This window comes from Phacochoerus africanus, chromosome 1 (genome assembly GCF_016906955.1).
Source record: "Phacochoerus africanus isolate WHEZ1 chromosome 1, ROS_Pafr_v1, whole genome shotgun sequence".
NCBI classification, from domain to species: domain Eukaryota; kingdom Metazoa; phylum Chordata; class Mammalia; order Artiodactyla; family Suidae; genus Phacochoerus; species Phacochoerus africanus.
Window position 1 is genome coordinate 170,303,021 of NC_062544.1, and position 19,889 is coordinate 170,322,909.

Here is a 19,889-nt window from a genome sequence, read left to right on the forward strand (position 1 = left end):
ACCTCATGGTTCCTAGTTGGATTCGCTAACCACTGAGCCACGACGGGAACTACTCCACCTGCTTCTTTGTGCCTACCCTCCTCCACTGTCCCAGCTGCATGTGTTACACTTCATGTATAACCAAAAGTATGAATACTTGTTTTATTTATTTATTTATTATCTATCTATCTTTTTAGGGCTGCCCCCACGCATATGGAACTTCCCAGGCTAGGGATCGAATCAGAACTGCAGCTGCTGGCCTATGCCACAGCCACAGCAATGCGGGATCCAAGCCACTTCTGAGACCTACACCACAGCTCATGGCAACACCAGATCCTTAACCCACTGAGCCAGGCCAGGGATTGAACCTGTGTCCTCCTGGATACCAGTGGGGTTCATTGCTGCTGCATCACCATGGGAACTCCTGAGTGCTTGTTTTAAATGTAATTTGAAAATTACACGATAGCTTAAAAAGAAGCAAGCAATGTTTTCAGCCAATCAGTTAGCAATTAGTGGTTTTTAGAATAATCGAATGTGAGAATGAACTTATTCTGATAAACTTTAAAAAGTGCCTTTAAAAGTATAATATCCAAACCAAACTGAAGTCACCCATTTAGATATTGTTTTCTAGGGAAGTCTACCTGAATTACAATCCATCGCCAAAGGCTGTCCTCCCTGGTGGCATCTCTGCTGTCTTATTCTAGCAAATATGTCAGTAACAGTGTTTAAGGGGAACTCGCATGGAGCAGCACCTCGGCTGTAGAGCGAATGGCAGAGTCAAGTTCCTATGAAAGGTTAGTAAAATTAATTAGTTTAGCATTTGCTTTATCTCCGTACTTCAGTACTGGTCCTTCATTTGATAAATAGCGTTGGACTTTAAGTGTTTGTCCAAGGAGACAGCCCATCAGAAATTCCTTCCATCCATCCCAGACGTCTAAGCGAAGTGTCGTACCTGTGGATAAAGAGAGATGGTGATGGTTCCAGTCCATCACTGTGGCTCAGTGATCATAAAACTTCTAATGACAGCTTTCTCTAAATAGGCAGGAGCAAGATGCCAAATGAAGAGTACCTTGGAACGGAGACACAGGGCTACTATCTTTAGCTTAGGCCCATATCGACTTGGAAAAGCCCGTTAGCTTCTGTGCGCTTACATTTTCTCATCTGTATTGTGAAAGCATACAGTGCTGAACTGTTTTCTGTAGCTCTCTTAAGACAGTCCTGTTGACACTGAGTCCATGCTGATCTATACATCACCATGTAAACGAAAGCTATCATGTTGGAAGAGAAACTTAAGAAATTGTGGCAGGACATGTGGGTTTGTTTCTTGGGCCTTGATCTTACAAGTAGGCTGTGGGTAGAGGTGAATGACCCTTTCGTTCTGTCCTTCACAAAATAGAGCCATTCTGTGTTACAAAACAAAAAGTAATGTGTTTGTGCTGCTGGAGGATTTACCACTTACTCCTCAAAAGCCTACTGTGGTTTTGTGACTATATCCACTTTGTCGTTCAGGCTGGTGCTTCCCAGGAATCTTTCCTCAGGCTTCTGTTCTTCTCACTCTACTTGTTCCCTCAGGATAAAACCCAGTCTCCTCCCTATCTGGCCTGCTCTGACTTTTCTCCCACTCTGACCTTTCACCTATCCTTTAGACATACCAAGTCCACTCCCATCTGAGGACCTAAAGATTGGTAAGTTCTTTTGCTTCAAAGGGTCTTTATCCAGATTTTCACAGGGCAGTGTCCTTCTTACTCAGCTTTCTTCAAATTTCTTGTCCTCACAGAGAACCCTCTGGGCCACCATGGCTAAAGCAGTCTCTGTCCCCACACTCCCCTCCCCTCCAATACTCTGTGCCATGACGTTATTTTGACTTCTTCTTAAACCCTGTCATCAACACTTGAAATCATTTTACTTGTTTGGAGATTTTTTTTCATGACTCACTGAAAAGGAAGCTCCTTTAGGACTTGCCACACCGCCTGGCACTTGCTGAGAGCTCACTGTGTACTTGTTGACTGACTAACAGGCAACCTCAGTGAGACTGATGGCTTCGTTGATCATCCATGTTCCCCTTACTCCCAAGTCCAAACTGCAGCCAGGACTCTGCTCCAGCTTCAGATACCCCTGCTGGGGACATCACCATCCAAGGGATCACACCAGGACCCCTCTGTCTGAAGGACAGCTTGTCACCTTTCATCCCAACCTGCTATCCCTCATGCATTCTGTGTCTCAGTTTATGACAGCACTACCTTCCTTCCTTGCTACCTAAGTTAGAAATCTGGGAGTTCTTCATCCCTTCCTTTCTTACGCCGATATCATTACAGTCGCTAAGGCCTGACAAGTTTATTTGTAAATGTTGAACTGTTTCCTCACCTCCATCTCTTCCAGCCCCACCCTATTTCAGGCCTAGATAATCTCTCACCTAAATCTACTTTGAGAAGCTCCCAAGATCCTCCCCCATGTCTTTTTTCAGGATTCTATTCCATTGTCATCTTCTCTTCTGGTTAACTGCCTATAATAGCCTCTCCCCACCTTGCCACACCACTCTCTATCCCCTTATCCTGCTTTATTTGACTTTGTAGTTCTTAATTCTATTTAAAACTCAATATTTTTTTTCTGCTTACTGGACGATGCTTGCCTTTCCCACTGAAATGCAAGCTTCAAGAGAGGGTGGGAACCTTGATACTCTTGCTCACAGCTGTGTGTATGCTTTCCCCACTGGTGCTTGGCTCATGGTGGATGCTCAGCAAGTACTTGTTGAATGAAGTTCTGTCCCACTTTTCAAACGCATTCTGGCCATCTGCTGATTATAATTCCTAGAAGCCCAGGAGGCTGACCTGCACTTCTGTGTACATCCCAGGATGTTTCTGGAGCATCTTCTTTTGTTGCCCTTTCTGTTTGAATTCCTTAGACTTCTCCCTCATACTCTCCTACCAATAGTTGATGCAACGCTGGTGTCACCCCCTCCAAGGAGCCCTACCAGAATACACCATACTCTCACCTCTCCAAATAAGTTAAAGAACTGCACAACTGATTGCTGTAAAATACTTTGAAACTCGTTATTACTGAAAATACATTTGTTTTGGAATTGCTGGTTTATAACCACTAGGCAAGAACTCTTTGAGCCCAAGCATTATGCCTCATCCAGTCTGTGGGCTTTGTTTTAGTTATGCTCTCAAGGAGGCCCTCAAGAAAATGGGGCTTATCATATTGAGACGATGGCAGGATCTGGTGTGCATTAGAAATTGAGACACCTCTCAAGATGAGTCACTCCCCATCTCTCCCATGGGCACCAGGATCTCCCTCTCTCATGCAATTTAGGTCTCTTCGTATGTCTTCTCCCTTTCTCTACTGACAGGCTGCCCTGCTTACTTACAATTTCTGTCCTATCATAGCTTTGGTATGTGTGCAATTCGAGTTTGCCATGACCCAACCTGACCTCATTGACACTTTTCATTTTCCTCCCCAACTGATAACCGTTGTTGTCTCTCTATCTTTCCGAACTTGAATTCATAAGACTAGTAATTAATAATAATAATAACACTTTGAATATGAGTAACTAACATTCATTGAATATTATATGCTCTGCATTTTCTAAGTACTTTACATGAGTAAGCTAATTTAAAATTTACAACAACCCTAAGTGATGGGTTGTATTATTGTCTCCATTTGAGAACAGAGGAAATTGAAGCATCATAGGATAAAGTAACTTGCCGGGTTTTACATAACCAGTAAGTAGTGGAACCAGGAGTTAGACCTGGACTGTCTGGTTTTTGGGCCCATATTCCTGTCCTCTGTGTTATACTCATTTCCACATGAGAATCTAATTCCCTCAGCTGTGAGAGCTGATGTCATTGGCCAGCCTAAGGATTGGCTGCCTTTGAATCAATATGATGACCCTAGCAGTTGCATGCCAAAGTTGTGATAGGACAGTGGGTGACTTGGTTTCTCCACGCGTATTCTCAGACTTAGGTTCATAATAAATACGTGCAGGTGAGAAGGAAGGAAGGCAGGAGGGATATTGTAACAGCAGTAATCTTAGAGTCACAGAAGGCTGAAGATAAAAAGATTCTAAAAGACTAGCCCACTCCATTGTCCCTTTCATAGACTAGGAAGTTACTCAGCAAGCTGGGAGTAGAATTTGACCTGGAATTTTTGTCCCTAGCCCTCTTTCTAATGCTTAGAAAGCCTCCTCCTTTCAGATTCCTTTCTCTTTCTTTCCTTTCTGCTTTTCTGCTTTTTCCCTTTCTTCCTCCACTGCACAGGTAGACATAACACCACGTATATGTTCTCTCTGCTGATCCCTCCCTTTCTGGATGCTTTAAGTTACAACCTGTAATCTTGAAATGGGGCTCTTCTTCTGTTACTTTTGACTCTGGCTTTGGATTTCTTGGTCTTGGCCTCACTGTCCTTTGTGGGTTGATTCCTGTTTGCTGTGCTTTTACTCACAGAGCCTGATCTGCATTATTGCCCTCATGCCCCTAATCTACTTCAACCATCATAAATCTGGCCTTAGCTAGGAGAAATCACTCTTTTTAAAAAAAATTATGTATTTTTAAAAATTTATTATTATTTTATTTTTATGGCCACACCCATGAAAATTCCCAGGCCAGGGATCAAATCCGAGCTACAACTGTGACCTCTGCCACAGCCGCAGCAACACCAGATGCTTTAACCCACTGTGCCGGGATCAGACCTGAGCCTCCACTGCACCACAGGAGGAACTCCTGAGAATTCACTCTTTTTGCTGGGAGAATTATGGAATTATTCTGTAGAGACCAAGTAGCAGTTCTGCAAATACTCTAGAAATGCCCTGATAAACATTTTCTAAAACATAAATCATCCTTGACATGACAGATTTAGCCTCTGTAAAGCTTCTTGCGTACTTAAACCTCCCCCCAACCCCTCGGCTGTGCCTGTGGCATGCAGAGGGAGGCCAGGGATTGAATCCGAGCCACAGCAGTGATGATGCTGAGTCCTTAACCAGGTCACCAGGGAACACCAAATTTTTTTTCATAAAATGTTTGATTTCTCTGCATATGAAGGAAAACAAAAGATTTCAAACACTGGGCCAAGAGCATTTATTTCATCTCCTGTCTTAAAAGGCTTGCTGTGACAGGACTCAGCTCTTGGAACTGTCTCTCAGATGTGGTGTGCTCAGTCTGACCGTTAATACATGCCATAGATATTCACAGTGAAAAGTACCAACAGCATCATTTGGTAAAGGAAAGATACCCATTCATTCACTCATTTGTTCAGGTACACCTTGTTCCAAAAAGAATTAATGTCAGTTTATGAGCATATGTAAAATACAGAGAGAATAATAGGCAGACGAGCACATAGATAAACAAGAAGAAAGCAAAAAAACAGGATGGAGATAAAAGAACTAGAAATGGGGCTAAAGTGGACATCTGTCCTGTATAAACTGACACAAGAAAAGGTGTGTGTGCATGTTGTGTGTATTTTGGACCTATATGGTGTGTCACTCAACCTCAAGTCACAAAATTACAACTTTGCAAGTATCAGGGGATGTTTAGCTTTGATAAATTCATGACATGTTAATTTTTAAACATTCTACCACCAAAAAAAGCTCATTATCACCTTATAACTTATCTTTTTCTTAACCCCTACAACCTTTCTCTCTCCATCCACTTTATTAAAACCGCTCTCTCTGAGCTCACCAATGACCTTTAAACCAATTCAAAAGGTTTTTCTCAGACACTGTCTTTGGCCTTTTACCAGCATCCTGCAAACAGTCTCTTCTTCGTCATCTGTGACAATGCAAAGTCCTTGTTTTCCTCCCAACTCTGACATATTTCCATGTCTCATTCTCTGACTCCTCTTCTGTCTACTTACCCTGACTTCAGCACATCCTGAGTACTGGCTCTTGGCCCTTGACAAGTCCCTCTCTGTATTTACTCTTAAGGAAAGCACCTCCACAGGGATTTACTCCCAACTCCATGGGAGGAATGTCTACATCAGTATCTCTAACCCAACCCATCACTCAAGCCCTAGCTCCATGTTTGTTATGGAAGAGAATTAGAAGATCTCAGTTGTACTTACAGCTTTGCCACTAACTAGCTGAATAATTTTCAGGAAAAAAAAATGTACTCTGAATTTCCTTCTGTGTAAAATTTAAGGCCTTAAGCATAAGCTCCTTTTCCTAGTTTCACCACTCCTGTCCTAGTGTCAGAGCCTTGGAATTTTCCTCTTCTTAGATGTGGCCCAGCATGACATTCTGTCTCTTTCGCAGGAGTGTCTCAGATCTGTTTTTGCCATTGCTAGAGGAATTAGTTAATGCTGGGATTATCAAAAGCTCCAGTTAGCATATCATCCTGCTTCCAGTCTCTCCTCACTCCTTTCTAGGGTGCTTAATGTTGCTTGTCATCATATTAAACGTCTGTTGAAACATTCCTGTTCCAGAAATGTACATTGTACATGGCTCTGGTTGCAAGCACATGAAGCCTGTGCTTTGTTGCCTTACCCCTAAGGCCCTCCTCAGTCTGACCTCTGCTGTGATTCCCAGTGGCCTCAGTGACGCTCGTCCACTATTCAGAACCACCTCCTGCTCTCTGTCTTCCCTGGGTTAAATCCATGTTCGGCATCCTGTGGCTCCTCTTTTCTCCTAGCCCAGAAGCGTGGGTGTCTTCCCTTCCTCCTCTCAGATGATCCATATTTCCTACATCTTTGTGTCCTTAAGAGTTCTTCAGAAGTCATCCCTTGAACCCTTCAGCCTACAGTGAGCTGGCTTCATGGATTCGTAAATGTGCATGCCTTGTTTCTTCCACCTTACCATAAATGCCTGGAGTGCAGAGGCAGTTTCGTTATGTTACTATATGAGCTAGTATGTGCAGTGACTAATTGAGATACTTAAATCTTTGCTTTTCAATCCAAACTTGACTGCTTCTCCAAAATCTTCTGATTTTTTCCATTGCCTTTGGAAAGGGGTCAAGATTCAACTCCTGACAGCATCAGGGATGACTCACTGACTGGAAAGAGGAGAACCTGGAAGAGAGGCTGATCAAAGACCCCTTTACCCTGTATTTTACTTAAAAAAAATTTTTTTTTGGGGGGGTGTACCTACGGCACATGGAGTTTCCCAGGCCAGAGGTCAAATTGGAGCTGTAGCTGCCAGCCTACACCACAGCCAGAGCAATGAGGGATCTGAGCTGTGTCTGCAACCTACACCACAGCTCACACTAATGCTGGATCCTTAACCCACTGAGCAAAGCCAGGGATTGAACCCTCATCCTCATGGATACTAGTCGGGTTCATTAACCACTTTGCCATCATGGGAACTCCTACCCTGTAGTTTTATTTATTTATTTATTTTTGTCTCTTTAGGGCTACACCCACAGCATATGGAGGTTCCCAGGCTAGGGGTCTAATCAGAGCTATTGCTGCCAGCCTATGCCACAGCCACTGCAACGCAGGATCCGAGCCATATCTGCAACCTACACCACAGCTCATGGCAATGCTGGATCCTTAACCCACTGAGCAAGGCCAGGGATTGAACTCGAAACCTCATGGTTACTAGTCAGATTCGTTTCCGCTGCACCATGAGGGGAACTCCTACCCTGTAGTTTTAAAAGGTGGGCTGACTACTTAAAGACTGCCAGGGATCTTCAGGCAAAGGTGTGAAGCAGCCTAAAGGCTCTTCCTCCTTTTCCCTTGAGGTCCTTCTTTCATTGCCCCTCCTTCTGTGTGCCATATTCTCTTGGTGGCCAAAGCCAACTACCCTGGTCGTACTTGAGCCTCTACCGTGCATCTGAAAACCCTCCTTCATAGAGGATCATCTTAAGGGCTATTAGCCTTTGTCTGCTTGTTTGTTTTTGTCTTTTCTAGGGCCACACCTGCAGCATATGGAGGTTCCCAGGCTAGGGGTCTACACCAGAGCCACAGCAACTCCAGATCTGAGCTGATTCTGCGACCTACACCATAGCTCACGGCAACACTGGATCCTTAACCCACTTACTGAGGCCAGGGATCGAACCTGTAACCTCATGTTTCCTAGTCGGATTCGTTAACCACTGAGCCACAATGGGAACTCCATGTTTTGTTTGTTTTTTAGGGCGACACCCACGGCATATGGAGGTTCCCAGGCCAGGGTCAAATTGGAGCTGTAGTTGCTGGCCTACACCGCAGCCATAGCAACACCAGATCTGAGCTGTGTCTGCGACCTGTACTTCAGCTCACGGTGATGCCAGATCCTTAACCCACTGATCGAGGCCAGGGATCAAACCTGTGTCCTCATGGATACAAGTCAGATTCATTCCCACTGAGCCACAACGGGAACTCCCAGGGCTATGAACCTTGGCACACCCCAGAACCTTTTTGCTTTCTTTTCGTGTGTGTGCGTGTGTGTATGCGTGTGTGTGTGTGTGTGTGTGTGTGTGTGTTTCTGTCTTTTTAGGGCCTCACCTGTGGCATGTGAAGGTTCCCAGGCTAGGCTAGGGGTCCAATTAGAGCTGTAGCTGCCAGCCTATACCACAGCTCACAGCAACACTGGATCCTTAACCCACTGAGCGAGGCCAGGGATCGAACCTGTGTCCTATGTTAACCACTGGGCCAGGACAGGAACTCCTGCTTTCTTTATATCTGTAAAAATTTGGGGTTGGGCCAAGCCATTTCTACATTCTCTTCCAGCTCTAAAATGTCCCATCATGATCTGAGCAGTATAGGCCTGAAGAACAGTCACCCTAATTTTCTCATTTATTCTTTGGCATTTCATTCAATGACTAGATCATAAGTTCCTTGGGGACGAATGCCACTTGTGTGCCCTTACCTAAATCAGCTGCCACCATGTTCTGGGTGGGGATGATCCCTCAGCAAGTACACAGAGCAGATATGTGCTGTACAGTAAGGTACTCTGGGGACATATCCAAGAACATCATTTCCTCTGATCAAAAACAGCGATGATAATGATGCCAAAGTTTTGAGAGCCTCACTTAAAAACAATGCGAAAGAATAAGCAAATATAATAGCTTGGAAGTAACAATAAATGCAGAATTAGCAGTTATTAAAAAGCAAAACCGGGAGATCCCGTTGTGGCTCAGTGGTTAACGAATCCGAGTAGGAACCATGAGGTTACAGGTTCGATCCCTGGCCTCTCTCAGTGGGTTAAGGATCTGGTGTTGCCGTGAGCTGCAGTGTAGGTCACAGACACGGGTCGGATCTGGTGTTGCTGTGGCTCTGGCATAGGCTGGCAGCTATAGCTCTGATTAGACCCCTAGCCTGGGAACCTCCATGTGCCTCGGGAGCAGCCCTAGAAAAGGCAAAAAGACAAAAATAAATAAATAAATAAAAATAAAAAGCAAAACTGCTTAACTCATGGATGTCTACAAGGCCCTATTATAAGATGGGAGAATTCAGATTCCACTGCAACAAATGTTATAGCACAGTGTTTGTTACCTAAAGATGTGCTATTTGTCAGCAAAGACTTATTCACCTCAAGAAAGAATCTCTGTTAGGTTTGAATTTGTTTTCCTACATGGTTAAAACAAACCTGACAGTCCTTTGAGTTTGGCTTAATGATGTATGGCTATAGCAAACATGACTGAAGGAGAGTATTTAAAGAGAGGTTCTGATCTGTACATCGGGGATGAATGCCAGCTCCCTGGTTGACCTATACAGTGTTGGCTTCACACTGTTTAATTAAAAGATCATTTAATATAACAGATGACATTTTACAATGAGATCACATAAAGCAAGGTTTGTAGAACAGTGTATATCAAATGCTACCACTTGCATTAAGAAGAGGAAAAAGAGGAGTTCCCTGGTAGCCTAGCAGTTAGGGACCCATGGTTCTGGTGGCTGCTTGTGGCTCGGGTTCCATCCCTGGCCCGGAACTTCTGAATGTCATGGTCATGGCCAAAAAAATAAAAAGAGGAAAAAGAATATGTACTTGAACTTGCTTCTACATATGCTTGAAATATATTTTGAAAGAGAAAAATATAAACAGGTCTGAGTCAGTCTTCTATCCTTAGGATATTAACAAGTTCACCTGCTTTGAGCAAAGGGAACAAGACATGGCAGGGCTATGAGATCATCCTTATTTCTTAGTCTACAGACCCAGACACCAAAAAAGGGTGTTGATGATTTGCATCCACACTGTACCTACTGAGGTTTTAATTTAGAAGTAACTCCTCCTTCTGTTGTGAGTCTGGTATTAAAGAACCTGAAAGCTGAGAAAGTTGCTATCACATGCAGTGGGTGGTACCGTAATCTGTCTGGTAGTCCCTGAGGGTGTTGCAGTCGTACATCTCCAGTCCTTCTGGGGTCCGGAGACAGAAGACACTCATGGGGAACCCGCATCGCAGAGCTATCAGTGTTCTCAGATCAGACACTTTTTTACCAAGAAGGGAAATACTCTCCATTATGGGCATCGTCTCTTGGGTCACAGCATTGAACACGTAGAGGGTGGGCTTGGCTTCTTCCTAAGGGGAGAGAAAAGGAGGGAACTCAGGAACAAGCACTGTTTGGAGTATGGGAAGAGGGACAAACATCTTGGAGGGTGGCCCTGAGTGCCTGTAGATCCCACAACATGGGTGCTAAGGATGAAAGCAAAGGCCAGTTAAGTTCCCTGCCTTCTTTCTGGTCTGAGTCTCTGAGGATATTTATGAGTCCTCCTAATTTGAGAATAATGAAGGAGACTTGGCACGATTTTGAGTCCCTTTGAAACCGAAACACTTCTGACTCGAACCCAACCAAAACCCAGATTGAGACTTGAACCCTCGGTTTTTTAAAATTAGAATCACTCACCTGGTGTCTGGACTTACTGAGCCTCAGGTTGTGTGTCAGCGGAGAAGGAATTTAGCGAGAGATAAAGTGATAGGCAAGAAACAGATTTATTAAGCTAGGAGTTCCCTTCGTGGCTCAGTGGTTAACGAACCCAACTAGAAACCAGGAGGATGAGAGTTCGATCCCTGGCCTCACTCAGTGGGTTAAGGATCTGGCATTCCTGTGAGCTTGGATCCTGAGTTGCTGTTGCTATAGTATAGGCTGGCAGCTGCAGCTCTGATTCGACCCCGAGCCTGGGAACTTCCACATGCTGCAGGTGTGGCCCTAAAAAGCAAAAAAAAAAAAAAAAGAAAAGAAAGAGAGAGATTTAAGACAGAAGGCTTGTGAGGGATACAAGTGGGCAGGCAGGCAAGGAGGCTCTGCCCTGAGGATTAGAAGGGTAGTAACATATGCTAAAATATGTTGAATCAACTCGGGTTTCCGTATAATGAGGCTCTCCTACTTTGGAATGTCATCTTTCCCTTAAATTCCTATCCTTGGTCCTAAGGATCATAATCTTGCTGAACTTGAATGCAGGCCTCACTTTGTGTTTCACTTAATGACCTGCGGCATACCCCATGCTTTTATTTATGGTTTTATAGTTAAGCAAGCCTGATTTTTATCCATGGCATTCTGATGGGGTTTTTTTTTTCCTTCTTTCTTTCTTTTTTCTTTTTTTTTTGACCACCCTGTGACCTATGGAGTTCCCAGGCCAAGAATTAGATCCGAGCTGTAGTTGCTATGCTGGATCCTACCCAGGATCGGGAGACAGAAGACACTCACACGGAAGTCGCATCACAGAGCCATCAATGTCCAGAAGAGGCTGCTGATCCCTTGCACCACAGTGGGAACTCCTCTTCAGCAATTATTAACTCACAGTTGTCTCCCAGAGTTCCCTAGGTTTTCCTCTCTATGGTCCACTAGTGGGACTTCTGCAACTGCCTGTGTAACTCTCCTACTCTATCCCTATCACCTTCTTACCTCGTAGTCTACAGACCCAGATACACAAGAGCAGTGGTGATCATTTATATCCATGCTGAGCACATGGAGGTGTTGGAAACAACTCCTTCATCATGTTGCACTTTAATTTGGAAATACTGTGGATTCTAAACCTTCAGTCAATTAAAAGAAAGTCTTTCTATGAGGTTATTCCCCCCCTGGGGGGGGGGTGTACTGAGCTCAAAGTGGGAGGGGAGTTTTGCTTATCACTTTATGCTCTTCCTTATCTGTATGGTTTGACTTTTTTGGTAACCATGTGTATTTACTTTTACTATTTAAAAAGGGAAGTAATAAAAGTAAGTGAAAAAAGTTTCCTTTCGTTCTTTTTATTTTGGAATCTAAGTAAGAAAGCAAATGGAACTGAGATATCACATAGAGTTAAGAATGAAAGTTTGGGAAAATATTAATCCTACTGTTAACAACAGTTAAATCAAATGAAAATAAAAATACAGCAAAAAAGGAAAATGCGAAGAGGGTGGGGGAGAGGTTATCAAAGTTTCCAATTTTCTAACAACAGCAAAATAGTGAAACTGGCTTTACTTCCTCTTTAGCAGATTCATGACAATGATGTTTTTCTTCAGTGGGGTGCTGGCTTGGCAGATGTGAATGCATGAAGCTGGCACCGAGGACCCTGCAAACTGGACTCTTCTTGTGGGGGGTTTGGGCAAAACTGAGAGGCCAGTCCCTGGCCTCCACGTTCTCTAAGGGGGCTCCAGCCAGTCACTGTGCCCTTGCCCTCCCCTTTCTTTCATTGAATTCGCCTCCACTTTCTCCAGGGGCCCCTCCCTGCTTCAGATTTATAACTTTTTTTTTTTTTTTGTCTTTTTGCTATTTCTTTGGGCTGCTTCCGCGGCATATGGAGGTTCCCAGGCTAGGGGTTGAATCGGAGCTGTAGCCACCGGCCTACGCCAGAGCCACAGCAACGCGGGATCCGAGCCGCGTCTGCAACCTACACCACAGCTCAGGGCAATGCTTGATCGTTAACCCACTGAGCAAGGGCAGGGACCGAACCCGCAACCTCATGGTTCCTAGTCGGGTTCGTTAACCACTGCGCCACGACGGGAACTCTAGATTTATAACATATTAAATTCGTTCCCCACCTCCCAGATAACACATTGCCAGAATGTAATCAATATGCTCTTTGAAAGAGCCTTTAAAGAGTAGTGGTATTGATTAAAGTTTAGGCTGCAGTGCTTTGATCTGGGGTTGGTTTCTGTACCTCAAATCACTGGGAGCAGGTTCTGGCTCTCTTCCACTTAGCTGCTGGCTGAATTTAAAGTAGTTAGAAGAACAGGAGTTCCCCTTGTAGCTCAGTGTAAATGGAATCTGACTGGTATCCATGAGGATGAATGTTCCATCCCTGACCTCACTCAGTGTGTTGAGGATCCGGCTTTGCGGTGAGCTATGGTGTAGGTCACAGACACGGCTCGGATCTGGCATTGCTGTGGCTGTGGCCTAGGCTGGGAGCTGCAGCTCTGATTGGACCACTAGCCAGGATCTTCCATATGCCGAAGGCACAGCCCTAAGAAGAAAAAAGTACTTGGAACAGTTTTTCTCAACAGCGTCTCATAAACTTGCTCAATAAAAATTGAAAAGACACAGGAGACACTCTTTCCTTTTTACAATGCTCATGTTTTCCTATGGATCCATTAAGGCGAGTATCTGCCCAACCTAATCCATCCATTTATGGGCAGGAAGAAATTCCTCTAAAAACTGAATAAAAAGATAGGGAGAGATAAAAATTATAGCTTATATAATATATATTTATATATATATATTATAGCTTATATAATATATATTTATATATAGCTTATAGTTGTTCCTTATTTCTTTTATGATTACTCTGATTTCCCTAAAGTTAGCCCTTGGTATGGGTTCTAATTTATATTTAGAATTAAATACATAATGTACAAATAAAGCAGCAAAGGCTCAAGTCACTCTTAGCAACTAAATGCTATTATGTTAGAGAAGGTTAAAGGTACTGCTTAGAAGATGAATAAACATTTGCCTCCTTCATTCTAATCCATGTTATTGTGGGAACTATTGCTTGAGTTTTGTTCATTGTTATCAACCAGTGCTTAGAATAGTACCTGGTACACAGTAGGCTGTCCATAATTGAATAAATAACTCATAACATACCTGGAACACAGTTCTCACTGTGCTATTTTAACTCTACATAGTCACCATTTTACAAACTTTGTTTTTGTGGGAAACCCGTTTTAAATTCTAGTGAGACATACCAGTTGGCAACATTTTTCATGTTGGTTATATTGAGAGGGAGCAGGTAGCTGTTGATTAATAGCAACTTGCTAACTCATCTATTTAACGAACGGCATTTCTCTCTCTGTATATAATAACCTTCCCCAAATGTTCTGAAGGGGGGAGCACTGGTCGTATATTCAGGGAGGTCAGGAGCTTTTAAATAAACAATTCTGTAAATAAATCATTGTTGGACAAATATAAAATTATATTTTCCCCTTTACAAACAAACCAAGATATCATGGTAGGAGGTACATACAAAGTGTCTTACATTTCAATTAAAAAAAACATAGATCTATTTCATGGGATAATTCCATTTTTGTCTTCAAAAAACAAATGCAATATATATAAAAACACACATATGTACATTAACAGTAAAACAGGGAAAGTTAAGGAGAAACAAAAGAGAAGGTGATCCAAGTTTTGAACACTGCTATCATTTTTTCATAAATTCTTTTTTTTTTTTTTTTTAATTTTGCTGTTTTGGAGTTGCAGCACCAAATAAGCAGAAACATGTCCCAGCTACTCCAGAGTAGACCAAAAGGGGAAATAATGTTTTTGTTAGGCTGAATGAATTAAAGTTGAGGTGTCTTCATAAACATCTTAACCTCATAAACTTCTCCTTTTGTATAATGGTCATTATAGAGAGGTTATACTTGGAGTCTAGGACACAGAATTGAAACACTTTTCTTCACCAAATTCTTTATATACTATTCTCTATGGCTCACCTTAGAAGAAAATAGCCATTTTATTTAGAAACATGTTTTTGTTTGAATATTAAACATTTTTAAGGAGCATATTTATACATGTTTTTGTGTTTAAAATGTGTTTAAAGTCACATGTATCTCCTAGATTTTAGTATTTATATATCGATAGTGCCTTTTGAAAGCCAAAATGTGTATTATTTTGAGTCAATTTTAGACCTACTAGTATAGTTCAAACTTTTCTAATTTGTTTGATAGACATCTATTTGATAGTATCATGAATAAAACACTCTCACCATAAAACAACATTCCAAGGATGCCAGAAAGGATTAAGTTTTAACCACAGCCCTCAGTTGGTAGAAGTATGGTAATAGAAGGAGGAAGGGGAAAACAAGAGTGTTTGGGAGACTGAACTTTCCTCATGCTTTTTTTTTTCTTTTCTTTTTAGGGCCGCACCTTCAGCTTATGGAAATTCTTGGGCAAGGGGTCAAATTGGAACTCCAGCTGCCGGCCTACACCACGGCAACAGCAATGCCAGATTGTCAACCCACTAATCAAGGCAGGGATCAAATCCTCATCCTTCTTAACCCACTGAGCCATAACGGGAACTCCCTCCCCATACTTCAGAACACACAAAAATATGCCAGATGGTTACTTCACAGACCCTTTTGCTATAAGACCTGGATGTGTGTCCAGGGTGTTCCCAATCAAGTCTCCCCATCCACCTCCACTTTGAATTAGGAGCCAGGAAGGCAGAGACTCAACAGATACAGGACTCTCTCCTGGCAGTGGCAGATCTGAAGCATTGCTGGTGTGGCAACAGGACTGGCAGCTGTGTCCAGTGCCTGCCTTAAGGGCTCTGCACAGCTGCAGTGGTGGCCTTGTGGGACTACTAGTGGGTCATGATTTAGAAATTATTCCTAGCTGCGTAATCTCTGAGCCCAATTCTCTAATCTTTCTGTCAAGACCGTGAAACTACATGATAGACTCTCTACATGTTTATTTTCTTCTTTAATTGTCCAGGGTTCTCTGCTGCTTGCAACCTAAGAAACTTGATGCCAGATAGGGAAAAGCTCTAGGACAGGAGTACCTTGCCTCGAGGGGAGGAGTGGAGGAGAGATACCACAGTAAGGGAGGGAACCCAAACCCTGAAAGGCATCTTAATACCTTGCTATTTTCCAATGACAATCATATACCTTCTTGCTAATTTTTATACTCAAAGCTTTATAAACTCTTTCATTCAACATATGTTTGTGGAGCACCTGCTATGTGTCAGGTACTATTCTAGTCATTGGGTGACAATAATGGACAAAACTCAAGCAATAGTTTCCACAATTACACAGGTTAGAATGAAGGAGGTAAATGGTGATGGCACCTCTGCATGCTGGACAGTGACTGAGGCCTTTGCAATGCCTCATGCCATGGTTTATAGGAACACTGCAACTGTGTCAGCAATGAATGAGCAGGGGTGACATGCCACAGAAAATACTTCTTATGGTTTCCTTAGGAATTTTTTTTCAGAGAAGGAAAAATTAATGTTCTTTCCTTGCTATTCTTATGCCATCCCCCCGTTCACGTTTCCAAGTTTGTCTACATTTCTGTTAAAGGAGAAGGTGTAATTATCAGGAAAACTGGAAAATCTATTGTATATTGTATTTATTTTTTTTAATTTTATGGCTACACCTGTGGCATATGGAAGTTCCTGGGCCCGGGATTGAATATTAGCTGCAGCTGCAAACTATGCAGCAGCTTCGGCAACACCAGATCCTTTAAGCTTCTGTGCCAGGCCAGGGATCGAACCTATGCCTCCGCAGCAACCAGAGCTGCTGCAGTTGGATTCTTTTGTGTGTGTGTGTGTCTTTTTAGGACCACACCCGTGGCATTTGGAGGTTCCCAGGCTAGGGGTCGAATCGGAGCTGTAGCTGCTAGCCTACACCGCAGCCACAGCAATGCCAGATCCAAGCTGCATCTGCGACCTACACCACAACTCACGGCAAGGCCAGATCCATAACCCTCTGAGCAAGGCCAGGGATTGAACCTACATCCTCATGGATGCAAGTCAGATTTGTTTCCACTGAGCCACGATAGGAACTCCTGCAGCTGGATTCTTAACCCACTGCACCACAGCAAGAACTCCTCTATTGACTATTTAAAATAGCACACCTCAATTTATCTAATGTTTTCCCTTCTTTTTTACACAAGCAAAACCTTGTAATCCATACAAAAATATAAGCACAATAAAGAAACCAAATATTCTGGATTATTTCATGACCATAGTATCTACTTGCATCTTTTTAAAAAGAAAAAATTGTGAGAGTTCCTGTTGTGGCTCAGCAGTAACAAACACAACAAGTATCCATGAGGACGGGTGGTTCGATCCCTGGCCCTCCTCAATGGGTTAAGGATCCAACGTTGCCGTGAGCTGTGCTATGGTGTATGTCCCAGACAGCCTTGGATCCCATGTGACTGTGGCTGTGGCTGTGGTGCAGGGAGGCAGCTATAGCTCCGGTTTGATCCCTAGCCTGGGAACTTCCATATGCCTCAGGTGCGGCCCCAAAAAGACAAAAAATAACAAATAAAACAAAAAAAAAGAAAAAATCACTACTTGTTAAGCTTTTAGTTCACATTATGCTGTTTCTGAGTTGTACCAAAATGAAGAGACTCTAGCATTACTAGATTTTCAGAAGGTATAACTAATTGCATGAAGTACCATAGTTAGCTAGGAAAGGTACTATATGTATGTCTGATTATTCGATAAAGCAATAATGTGTCTTAGAAGGCAGCCTTTGGTTACCTAAGATCAAACAGTGTAGAGGTGGTATGACTTCATTCTTTGAAGCATGGGATATTTTCATAAAGTATTTTTGTTGTTATAAGCCCAATTTGGACTGTTATCATACATAAGCAGTAATTAGTGTGGACATTTGAAATAGGCTTATTTTATCATCTAATCTAAACAGGAACTAAGTTAGGATGGAAACCAATACTTATAGGTTTTGCAGGTAATTCTCTTCCTTCAGATTCAAGATTACTGTTTTCCTTCCCCAAACTAGAGATAAGACATTTTCTAAGTGTGATTCTACTAGGGAAGGTGAAGATTAAGATCAGTAAGAGTTCCATGAACTTGAGAGATTTTTGGGGGGCTTGTTGTATTCTTTTTTTTTTTTCAGGGCTGCACCCACAGCTTATGGAAGTTCTCAGGCTAGGGTTCGAATCAGAGCTGTAGCTGCTGGCCTACACTGCAGCCACAGCAATGCCAGATCCAAGCTGCATCTGCAACCTATACCACGGCTCATGGCAACACCAGATCCCTAACCCACTGGGTGAGGCCAGGGATCAAACGTGTGTCCTCATAGATACTAGTCGGGTTCATTACCACTGAGCCAGGATGGGAACTCCAAACTTAAGAGTTTTTAACTAAGCCCTATGATTTGAGAATTTCTTCCCCTTCCTCCTTCCCCTAATCCATTGTAAGCCCATGGAAGTGACCTGATCTTCTTTCTCCCACATCGGTATTCCAGATCTGCCCCTTGGCCTTGTTCCCACACTGGTTTGCGGGTGGCTCTGTGCTGACTGTCTTGGGGCAAGCAAAAAGGGAGAAAGAGAAGGGAAGGGAGAGAAGGAGTAAACAAGAGAACTCTCTCCATTCTCCACACCTTATTTCCCCTTACAGCACAGATTGTGCACAAGTTAGAAAGGAGATGGCAAAAATAGAAAACCTCCTCCTAAATTGTGAAACTACATCAGTTGCATTATCCATAACTTTATCCAGAATGAGATAGACATCTTGGACAAGAGTTACTCCGTTCATCATACCTTAACAAAGCATTTGAGAGTTGAACAAAAAGATATCCCAACATCATTAAGACTCCAGCTGTCTTTTAGGGCTGCTCCGGCATACATCAGCTCCAGATACCTCCTGCCTTGTTCATCTTCAGAGAGAGGAATGTGGAAATAATCCTTAAAAATCAATAGCATGTTATGAAAATGTTTCATCTCTATAATATTAGACCAAAAATGTAGTCTATTTTCATTTACATTTTCCACTGAGGTTTGTTTTTGTTTGTTTGTTTTTGTCTTTTTGCCTTTTAGGGCTGAACCTGCCACATACGGAGGTTCCCAGGCCAGGGGTGGAATCAGAACTGTAGCTACTGACCTATACCACAGCCACAGCAATGTGGGATCCAGGCTGCGTCTGCGACCTATACCACAGCTCATAGCAGTGTCAGGTTCTTAACCCACTGAGCGAGGCCAGGGATCGAAACCAAATCCTCATGGATACTAGTTGGGTTCATTAGTGCTGAGCCACAATGGAAACTTCTCCACTGAGTATTCTAAAATTGTTTGAGACATAAGGAAGAATTATTAGACAGGGGTTCTTAACTTGCAGTTTTATATAGTCCCAAAAGTTTATGCATACAATTTAGGTGGAAAAACTACATTTGGTTTGGAGTTGCCATTGTGGCTCAGTGGTTAATGAACCTGATTAGCATCCGTGAGGACTCGGGTTCGATCCCTGTCCTCACCCAGTGGGTTAATGATCCAGCATTGCTGTGACCTGTGGTGTAGGTAACAGACAAGACTCGGATCCCGTGCAGCTGTGCCATAGGCTGGCAGCTACAGCTCTAATTGGACCCCAAGCCTGGGAACCTCCATATGTTCCGGATGCAGCCCTAAGAAGAAAAACAAAACCAAAAAAACTACATTTGGTTTTTATTAACTGCAAATAATACTTGGATTTTTCTTATGACTATAGGCAACAAACTAATGTAGCAGTAATTCCCTGTTTCTCGACTTTGTACAGAAATCGCATTAGTTTCATATCACATTATAGTTGTATCAATCACATTATAGTTGCAGATGTCTCAAAATATTATTTATACTGCTCTCCTTTGAAATTGTAATTTTTTTTAGTTACACTGTGTTAATAAGAAATCTCACGTCACTATATCACAATTTTTTTTTTTTTTTGCTGAGCCAGTGGTGTGCAGAAGTTCTCCGGCCAGGGATCAAACCCAAGCCACAGCATTGACAACACTGGATCCTTAACCCTCTGAGGCACCAGGAAGTCCACACATTTGTTTATCTTTGAAAATTGTATTTCAGTATAACTGGCTTCTTTTTGGGGGTATGTATTTTATTTTATGCATATAAAGACACTCTGAGGAGGAGTCCATA

General features: G+C 42.7%; 1 protein-coding gene across 1 annotated transcript in view; it reads right to left on the reverse strand.

Moving 5' to 3' along the window:
* ANKUB1 (ankyrin repeat and ubiquitin domain containing 1) overlaps positions 1–19,889 on the reverse strand; it is a 35,979-nt gene that overhangs the window by 14,552 nt on the left and 1,538 nt on the right. Inside the window, exons 2-4 of the mRNA XM_047784500.1 lie at positions 18,528–18,671; positions 10,190–10,406; positions 817–931 (exon numbers count right to left, since the gene is read on the reverse strand). Coding sequence (XP_047640456.1) covers positions 817–931; positions 10,190–10,406; positions 18,528–18,671 — 476 coding nt within the window. The remainder of the gene's footprint in view (positions 1–816; positions 932–10,189; positions 10,407–18,527; positions 18,672–19,889) is intronic.